Raw genomic sequence first — 10,684 nt, forward strand, 5'->3', positions numbered from 1 at the left:
GATTACCCTCCCGAGGAACAGCAGACTATGGATCAAAAGATCAGGGCGGCAAAAGCTGCCGTCTCCATCCGAGGTAACTGCACTGGAGAAGCACTTAGTCAACTAGTCGGGATTGAGAATCCCCAGGAGATGTTCAACCTTCTCCAGGCCTATTGTATTGGCACGGGCCCAGTTCTTCTGCAGACAACACTTTACCAGTTCATCCGGATCAAAACAAGCTCTTACGAGACAATTCCACAATTTAATGTCGACTTTGAACGACTCGTCAAACTTCTCCTCGAGCAGAAAGAACCAATCTCAGATACCCTCAAAAAGGTTGTTTATCTGACTGCCTGCGAGAACGAGTACCCTGACTGGACTGCCAGACAGCGCGCTCTCCTACGCTCGGAGCATCCGCCAACACTACGATCAATGCAGCAAGATCTCATTGATGAAAACAGGTCATCAGATGATGATGACAGTCATGGTACTGCCTCCACGTACTGGGCTCACAGTAAAAAGACTGGAAGGAAGGGCCCGGCCGCAAGAAAGCAAGAGGCAAGTGGCCGGAGGAGAGGATCTTCAAAGAACCAGCGAGCCGCGAACAAGTCTAGCCAGGAAACCAATCATCGAGTCGGCAAGAACAAGGAACATACCTGCACGAACTGCAAGAAGAGAGGACATCATGAAAATGATTGTTGGTTCGCCCATAAGGATAAGCGACCCGACTGGGCAGTCCGTCTCGCCAAGGAACTCATGGAGCATGATCTTCAACGCGACAGCACCAAGAATCTCCATATCAAGGAATCAAATCACATGACAGTTGAGCGATCTTTTCTGATTCTTGAAGACAGCGTCTCAGACGAGCTACCTATGGACAATACAGAGACGTGTAAAGTCTCCCTTGATAACATCTCTTCAACCGCAGAATGGCTGTTCGACACAGGTTCATCAGTCCACATCTGCAACGACCAAAGCCTATTCACAGAACTGCAGCCTGCAACCCGAACGGTCCTCGTTACGGGCGGTGGGAAGGTGTACCCATTCGGTAAGGGGACAGTCAAAATTTGCTTCATAAACAAATGGGGTGAGCAGGTCACAATTAACCTCAAAGACACGCTGTTCATCCCTGAGTTTCCGGTAAATGTCATGTCAGGACTCAGGCTATACAAGAACGGCGGCTGGATAGACGGGAACGACATGTACGACCCAACAGGAGATGTCTTTGGTCTCCTCCGCATAGGAAGGGACGGTCTGTACGTGAACACTGAGGTCGGAAAGACTACTGTTTCAAACCAGGCCGTCTCGGAACTCCAGCCAGAACCATGCAATCATCACACTGCTTCATCAAACCAATGCCTGAATGTCGACCTTTGGCACCGAAGACTCGGCCATGTTAACGCATATCAGGTGTCACAGACTGCCAAAATGACCAGAGGAATGTACTGTGACGGCCACCACGACCATCAGCCTTTCAATTACTGCCTCGCCTGCGACATCGCAAAGGCCCTACGATGGACTCCGCGAAATAAACGGAAACGAGCCTCCAGGGCCGGGTTCATTCATGTTGACACCTTCAAAGTCAATCCACCGGGCATTAGAGGCGAACGATGGGGAATGATTGCCACAGATGACAGGCATAGAATGAGATGGGCCTACACGTTCACGAGGAAGGGGATGGCTTCGGAACTTCTAGGCCAGCTCATCTCCAAGATACGAACTCAGTATGGCATCCGAGTGTACGCAATCCAAATGGATGGCGGCTCTGAGCTCTATGGTGCGTCTCTCAAAAACCTCGAGTACACTCACGGCGTCAAGATCATCAAGACGACACCATATACTCCTGAATTTAACGGAGTTGCTGAGCGCTCTAACCGCATCATCTTTGACAAAGTCAGAGCAACCATGGAATCGGAAAGAATCCCGATAGAGCTCTGGCCATTGGTCCTGGAAGATATGGTGCGCAAGACAAACGTGACAGCCACCAGGGCAATTGATGGCCTCACTCCCATGGAAAGCTTTCTCAACGAGGCCTTCCCCGGACAAGACAACAAGCCGGATCTGTCCGGAGAACGAATCTGCGGCTCACAAGTCACGATACACATACCGCAGGAACGAAGATTGAGATCACACAAGTTTGGCCCAAGAGGAGAGGCTGGAATCTACCTATGCATGGAAGGTTCACAGATCTACACCTGCTGGGTGCCCTCTCGCAGGAAGGGACATCAGATCGTCCGTTCTGCAAATGTACAATTCTACGAAAAGGTTGGGGAGACAGAACTCCTGACCGAAACTGAGCATGATGTTGAGCCGGAAATCCGCAAGAACGGAGCTCCCATCTCAAGCCGGCCACAGTCCGTCACGGAGCAGACAAAGACTCCAAGGCCACAAAGGTCTGAAGTGAACAATCTTCAGCATGCTGAGGTGCATAATCCTCAGCATGGACAGACGACAACATCCATGACATCAGCTAAGCTGCCCGATCTCCGAAAAGAGGTGATCACTGAGCCCAAAACAATGACTGAAGCGCTTCAAGGTCCGCAAAGGGAGCATTGGCTCAGAGCAATACACAGTGAGCTGCGCAGTCTCCTCACGAAAGGAACTTGGCGCATGCTGGACCGCAACCAAGCTCACAATAGGCCACTTACCGTCAAATGGGTATTCAAGGTCAAGAAAAACGAGGACGGCAACCTCGACAAGTTCAAGGCGCGGCTGGTGGTCAGAGGCTTTGAACAACAGTTCGGCTTTGACTACAACCAGACCTTTGCCTCTGTTGCCAAAGCGGCGACTTGGAGAATCCTCCTCACCGTTGCTGCCTGTCTTGACTGGGAGATTGAGCAGATGGACGTGTCGACGGCGTTCCTGGAAGGGGACCTCGAGGAAGAAGTCTTCATCGAAATGCCGGAAGGGCTTGTAGAGTATTTCGACCAACACCCAGAAGACCGTCCGCCAGGATTCTCAACCGAGAAGATCTGCAAACTGATCAAATCCCTCTATGGACTCAAACAGGCGCCTCGGCAATGGCAAAAGAAGCTGAAGGAGGCCTTGGAATCCCTTGACTTTCGACAAGTAACGTCTGACACGGCCGTATATCACAATCCCACAACGGGAGTGATCATCATCACATATGTGGATGACTTCCTCATCATGGGCAGCAACAAGGAAGCAATCCAAGGGTACAAAGCCCGCCTGGGAGAGATCTTCACAATGACTGATCTCGGTCCCGCCAGCCATTTTCTTGGAGTAAGAATAACCCGAGACAGGAACTCAAGGCTGATCTACCTTTCCCAGGATGCATATTTTACCAGAATACTGAAGAAATTCGGCTTAGAGGATTGTCGACCGGTCAAGACCCCGATGGAGCGAAATTCACTCTCGACACTGCAACCAAGAGACAATGGCGACTCGGCTTCTCCAGAAGAACGAGAAGACTATAGCTCGAAAACCGGCTCGCTGATGTATGGAATGACCCAAACCAGACCCGATTTAGCTTTCCTACTCTCGGTACTCTCAAGATACATGTCGAATCCATCACCAACACATTCACGAATGATCAAAAGAGGTCTCCGCTATCTACAGCAGACAAGAGACCACGGCCTGGTGCTTGGGGGCGTCAAGAAAGATCCTGAATCCGCTTGGAGCATCACAGCTTGGGCCGACTCGGATTGGAAAGGCGACACTGTTACGGGAAGATCGACGTTTGGATGGCTTGTTCAACTTGAAGGATCTACAGTCTCATGGAGGGCCAAACGGCACGAAACAGTGGCACTATCGACTACCGAGGCTGAATATACAGCACTCTCCCAGTGTGCCAGAGAATTGGCCTGGACTAGGAACCTCTTCTCTGAACTGCTCCTTCCGCTACATATGCCTATCCCACTGAACGGCGACAACCAGGGTTCCCTAAAGCTATGCAGAAACCCTGAGCTTCACCAACGGACAAAGCACATTCCGTTAACCGAGCACCATATCCGAGAAGAAGTTGAAGCCGGGAATATTGATGTGCAATACGTCAGCACACATGAGCAGGTAGCAGACGGACTCACTAAACCATTGAACGCCGTCAGCCACGGTCACTTTCTAGAAGCAATTCGAGTCAGTGCATGTCCGATCGAGGAAGCAGGTCGTATTATTTGGAGTACTGAAGTCCACGATGACTCTGTGCCCTGAAGACAAGGTGGATGGGGGCGTGTTGGAAAATCCGGGAATCCCCTTCCCTTCAGGATTCAGACTGTTAGTCTGAAAGTCCTAGATTTAAAGTTCAAAGTCCTAGATACAATCATCTAGAGATATAAACCCGAGAATAACTCTCAGCTCAATAATGAACAACCAAGTTTCATAAAAATACATTTTCACCCAGCACTACTGCGCAATATAAACAACAGGTTATGCAACTGTTCGACCCGGTGCCGGCATCGAGTCGCACCATCGACAAGAGCATCAGCTGAAAGGCAGAGTAGTGAAAGACATCAAAGACTACTGTGGATCGATGGAGCTAGCGGACCCGAGATTCGCTGCGCTGCCGGAAGATAACAGCCCAGCTATCAAACTTCTTACCATATTGGAAAGATACAGCTCCGCCGCATGTAGGTACCATGCGGTACCACCTGCCGTACTGTTGAGACGGTATGAATAAGATGGTCCGATCTGTTGGTGGCTAGGATTTGGATACTACGGAAGGAGCTGTAAAAGCTGAGACGGCCACAAGTGCAACCGTGGTGGCTCCAGGTATAACTAAGAAGTTTCCCCAGTCTTACGTTTAGCTCGGAACGATTGTCTGCATATTGATGAGCTGGCAACCAATCCTGGGATAGAAGTATTACCGAAATTATCTCAAGTATCAGAGATGAGCCCCCATCAGCTACAGCCATCTTTAGTAAAAAGAAGAACGAGTGTTAATACTTTATTGAGCATGCTACAAATATCTCATCAATTAGGCCAACTCAATATCAATACGTTCAACGAAAGCGTTTAGTTTATCAACTCAATGAGAGAGGCGGCCAATACATGGGCACCTAGGTGCCCAAATAAAATAGCGCACTAGGTGCCCAAATTATGTCAGCAATCGTCGCCCCGATTGGCCAGCGCGCGTTTGACATGACCGACGCGACCTGCGCTCTGTATGATAGCAACACAGCCAACGAAAATGGACCAAAGCCACCGGCTTGCCTTCCCGGACGATGCCCTCCCGCCTGAAGGCATATACAAATCTCGTGAGTCTCTATTGGCAGCCATTAATTCTTGGGCGAAACCTCGAGGTTATGCGTTCACGACGGGGAAATCATTAAAGACGTCAAGTGGCCGAATCAAAGTCATATTTGCCTGTGATCGAAATAAACTCCCACCGAGCACATCTATTACACGCCAACGCCGCACTTGTAGCCGAAGAACCGGCTGTAAGTTTTCAGTGCTGGCCAAGCAATCATTGGATGGAAATACGTGGGTCCTAAGCCATCGACCAGACAAGGAGTATGCCCACCACAATCATCCACCGAGTCCGGACGCGTCTGCACACCCGGCGCATCGCCAACTTAACGAAAGAGATGCAGCAATTATTTCGAGCCTGACAACTGCTGGCGCTGCTCCTCGAGATATCAGGACGTACCTCCATAACAGTTCAGATACCCTTGCGACGCAGCAAGACATCTATAATCGGATCGCGGCAATGAGAAGAGATCTGCGTGAGGGCCAGAGCAGTATCCAAGCGTTAGTCGACCAACTACAGGGAGAGGGCTTCTGGTGCCGGGTTCGATTGGACTCGGATAATCGGCTGACAGCCATATTCTTTGCCCACCCTGACTCTGTTGCATATCTGCAAAGCAACCCGGACGTACTGCTATTGGATTGTACCTATAAGACGAACAAGCACGCCATGCCGCTGCTTGACATGGTCGGAGTTGACTCTTGTCAGCGTTCCTTCTGCATCGCATTTGCATTTCTGTCCGGTGAATCAGAAGAAGACTATTCATGGGCACTTCATCATCTCAAATCACTCTACCATCATGAGCTCCCTTCTGTAGTCTTAACTGACCGATGTCTCGCTGCAATAAATGCAACTGCAACCTGGTTCCCTTCCTCCAAGGCCCTGCTTTGCCTCTGGCATGTTAATAAGGCAATCCTGCAGTATTGTCAACCGGACTTTGTGCTGAAAAGTGCCGACACAAGCGGCCGGGTAGAGGACGAAAAATGGGACGAATTCTATGGTTTTTGGCACACTATTGTGGATTCGCCAACAGAAGAGATATTCAGAGAGCGCCTAGCCAAGTTCGAGCTCAAGTACGCCAAAAGATACCCCCGGGCCGTTGGGTACATCAAATTGTACTGGCTCGAGCCGCACAAAGAGAGAATCATTAAAGCATGGGTGGATAAATACCTGCATTTTGGTAATGTGGCCACCTCGAGGTAGCTATCCAGGGTCAGATATAGAGGTCGGAAAGCTAATAATTGCCATCTAGGGCCGAAGGAATTCACTCCCTAATCAAATCATACATCAAGACCTCCACATTCGACCTCTTCGATTCTTGGCAGGCCCATGCGCCATGCGGTCACCAACCAACTGAAGGAACTGAATCACATACGAGCCTCTCAACAGATACGGACACCTTTGGATATCTCTGGAGGAATGTTCGAGGCTGTCCAGGGTTGGGTTTCCCACCAGGCCCTGCGCAAAGTGCAAGAACAACGGAAGTTAGCTTTGGCATCTCCCCAAGCTCCCTGCAGTCAGTCTTTCACCTCCTCACATGGGCTACCGTGTTCTCACACCTTGAAGAGACTCGAGGAGGAACAGCGCAGCCTTTTGCTTGATCATTTTCATCCTCACTGGAACTTAAAGCGAGGCGCGGATCGGCCCCGGCCCATACTAGAGCCACGTCGAGCCCCGCAGCAGGGCATTATCAGGGTGAGAGGTCAACCTGCGACGAGCACCAAACGAGAACCCTCTGGATTTGAGATCTCTCAGCCTGGCAAGAAAGCGCCCAGCACATGTAGCAGATGTCATGCTGTTGGTCACGCGAGGTCCTCACGAGCGTGTCCTCTGAGGTTCCAGGATTTGCTCATTCAGGAAGCGCCGGCCTCGAAGTCAATTCCGCAGCCGGACGTAACCCCGGTCGCAGTCCCAAGTCCGGCTGACCCAATTGAGGCGATTTCAGTGAGCCAAGGGCCCTCATTAGTTGAAGGCATGCCAGTGCTAGAATGTATTGCGGAAGCTACTGCACGCTCTCCCGCTACTGCACACACCCCACTTGCCCAGTCTTCACATACTGTACAAGTTTCGCTTACAGCTCCTCAACATTCTGTCGTCCCAGACTGTCCCGTTGGAACTGTGCCAGGCCCTTCTGGCGAAGAATGTCTGAATCACGAACCATCCGATTCGCGCAACCTTCCTTCGCAACCACTACTGAGGCATGACTCGCCAGAAGCCATATATGGAAGATATGTCGCTGCAAGAAGCGCGTGGTATGCGGCGCAGCCGGCTGGCAGCATCAAAACAAATCAGCAATATCGCAGGGCGATGGGGCTTCCACTCAGGTACGACAAGCAGAGCTACGAGTGGTGTCTGGACTACAAACAGATGTCCAAGCGCTGTATCACGTCAACAGGATCAAGAGAATGGACGAAAGAAGAGATGATGGCGTATTTGGATTGGAGTAAGGCGGAGGATGAACGCATCGAAGCCCAAGTTGTTAAGGAGATGGGAAAGAATCCTCTAGCAAACAAAAGAAGAGGCATGACAGAAATATGGCGAAAAGCAGAAATGGATAATATAGAGCAAGAAACCTTATATGCAGCGGAGGATAAGGCAGAACTTTGTATTGTTGTCAAACGGTAACTAGTTGGCTTGTGCTTTGAAAATATTAGAAAACAGCATTACAACCTTAGACCCGTCGCTGGCCAATCGGGGCGACGATTGCTGGCATAATTTGGGCACCTGGTGCGCTATTTTATTTGGGCACCTAGGTGCCCATGTATTGGCCGCCCACACGTACTAACCTTCTGACTAAGCAAAATGGGCTCAAAGGGATTAGCCCATGTCGGAATAATAATGGCAGCTATGGTGATACATCAGAGCGTGGTCCTAAGGTGCATGCCTGATGGACTCCAACATCGAGATATCATCGTTGCGACACGAAATCGATCGGCGCTACAAGCGATTGCGAAACCCCGACAGCAGTCAGGGCAAGGCGTCATCCGGGAGATCTACAGACATGCGAGACGACTGGAAAAGGGTGGCAACACCATTAAAATGCGCTGGGTATCGTCTACAAACGAGTCTTTCACACTGGGAGTAAAAGCAAAGACCGAAGCACGAAAGACAACAGATAGCGGATGTAAAGCAACGAAACCGCCGCATCAGGCTCGATCGACCCGACTGAGAATACTACTAGCACAACGTCGACAGCGCATGATACCCGAGGGCGTAGGCAGCTATTCAAAGCAGCTTGACAAGGCGTTACCCGGCAAGCACACGCGCATACTATATGACGCCCTGAAGAGACGCGAATCTGACATCCTGGTGCAACTACGAACGGGAATGGCACGAGTCAACAGGTATTTACACAGGATAGGCGCAGTAGAGACGGACACATGCGACTGTGGCCAGGAAGAAGAAACTGTGGACCATTTCCTCTTCCGATGTCCACGGTGGGACGAGCAACGAGAACACATGCGAATTGTCGATCGGGAAATGATGGGCAATCTCTCGTTCTTCCTCGGAGGCAAGACAGCAGAGGACGGGCACAGGTGGAGCCCGAACTTTAGAGCGGTGCGAGCAGCGATCAAGTTTGCGATATGCACAGGCCGTTTGGATGCTACACAACCATGAAAAACATACTAACAAACCAAACAAGATAATAAGAACTAACATAGTACAGCCTCTGGTAGACAGACCAGGCTTCAGCCGCTGAAGATGGGACGCTGAACACTTGGAGAAGTTGGCCTTCAAGCAGGCCTGTCGCAGGGACAAGCGAGGCTGGGAAATGTGATGAAGAGTAGGGATTGGTGAGGTTTGAGGGTCTCAGGACAAGAAGTCGGAAAAGAATGTAATGAGATTTAACGTTGTGGGCCCTATGAGGCGTATCCTCCCGGGCGGAATAAATTCATTCATTCATTCATACATCAGAGCGCATTGCAGTGTCCTTCCGGAGCATTCCACCTCAACGTCCTACTGAGCTGCTTGCAGAGGATCGTATTGGAGACGAAATAATGCACGAACTGCTATAATATTTGCCTAGGGCAATCGAGTCTATGGATTTGCATTCAAGTTGGACGTCAAAAGTACAGAGGAATGATTGTGATCATGACGTAACATGCGTATGTTATTCCTCTGATTAGATATATCCGGGGCTAATCTTTGGGATTTAGTGTGATATTATTCGCCATCGCCATGATTATTAGCGATTCCTTAATATCACCTGCTCTAGCTTACCGAAAAGCATGACATCAGAAATGTGGATTTAGGGTGAGGCGTAGCTTCGAGCGAATACCAGCATCTGGTTAGTATTTTGACTGGGGTGACTTTGGCGCCATCGGCTTTGGCCGGGTGTGATCTGATCCGGAAAGTTTATGCTGACACCTTCAGAATGGTCTTACGCCACACCGTTTGTCATATAGCTCATATTATGCAAGTGGCTGGTATTTCAAAAATTTCGTTCTCGCTGGTAATGATGTTTCTTCAGGGTGTGTCTACGTTTAAAAAGCATGAACGTACTTTACCTATTTGGATCACATAATCACACTGCCCTATCAACCTGTCGCAATCGAAAGCTTTCTGATTCCTCGCCTATGGTCAACCCCCGGCCGGTATTTGAACCCTCAATAATGTCGAAAAGATACCGTCAGCTACTGCCTATCCCCGATACAGAAGGCAAGTCGCCCGATTCTCATCCTTCTGGTACCTCTTCCACTCCTCGATCCTCGAGTGACGAGCTACTTAAACGGCAACGGATTGGAACTCAACTAGCCTGCAACGCATGTCGCAAGAGGAAGATTCGTGTAATGTCCCTCATCACAGACTTTACCCTTTACTTTGTCCTCTAACACTGAATATCAGTGCGACGGAAGACGGCCTCAATGCGAAGCTTGCCGACGAAGAGGAGAACAAGACCCATGTGCCTACTCTGAAAATCGTAGCCAGGGCCAGAGCAAAGAAACAGAGCAAATTCTGGAATTATTTGACATTATGAAAACCGGCCCCGAGAACTTGGCCATCGACATCCTACAAATTATACGAAGCCACAGCGATCTTGACACTGCTTTCTCAATACTTCAGCCTCGAATAGGCCCAACACGACACGATTCTGGCCAGCATTGGCCTGCTGCGGCTACTCGATATCTTGGTCTGGATTCTGAGCTTATGGCAAGGTATTCGTTGCCATTTCCGCCACTCCAGCCCTTTGAATCTAGCATCTTGAAGTCAGTTGAATCATTTTAAAGCAGTTCCTAACGTTCAGCATCTCGCTGTCCAGTTGCCGCCCCCTCCTCCCAGGGTATTCAATTTGAGCTGACGCTCAGTAGGGCTGTCCTTAGCACTGGCCGTATATCAAACACTGACAGCGAGACCTTTGGCCTGCCAACTAACCCCGAATCGAACCCGTTTCCGGTACATCACCCTACACAACGTTCGGCACTGGTCCCAGGTCCTTGTGACGAGCGACTACAGAAACTGAATATAAGTTTCTGGACTACCGTGCCCATCCCTTCCGATCTG

At 50.0% G+C, this 10,684-nt stretch overlaps 1 protein-coding gene across 1 annotated transcript; it reads left to right on the plus strand.

The window, feature by feature from the left end:
• Window positions 1–9,643: 9,643 nt before the first annotated feature.
• On the plus strand, window positions 9,644–10,408 carry FOXG_22086 (uncharacterized protein; the record flags this gene model as incomplete). The annotated part of the gene is made up of 2 exons (XM_018402471.1): window positions 9,644–9,969; window positions 10,028–10,408. Exons 1-2 carry the CDS (start codon window positions 9,676–9,678, stop codon window positions 10,406–10,408), a joined length of 675 nt encoding a protein of 224 aa, XP_018255921.1. The 5' UTR covers window positions 9,644–9,675.
• Between the last annotated feature and the right edge of the window lie 276 nt (window positions 10,409–10,684).

This window comes from Fusarium oxysporum, chromosome 15 (assembly GCF_000149955.1).
Source record: "Fusarium oxysporum f. sp. lycopersici 4287 chromosome 15, whole genome shotgun sequence".
In the NCBI taxonomy this organism is placed as follows: Eukaryota; Fungi; Ascomycota; class Sordariomycetes; order Hypocreales; family Nectriaceae; genus Fusarium; species Fusarium oxysporum.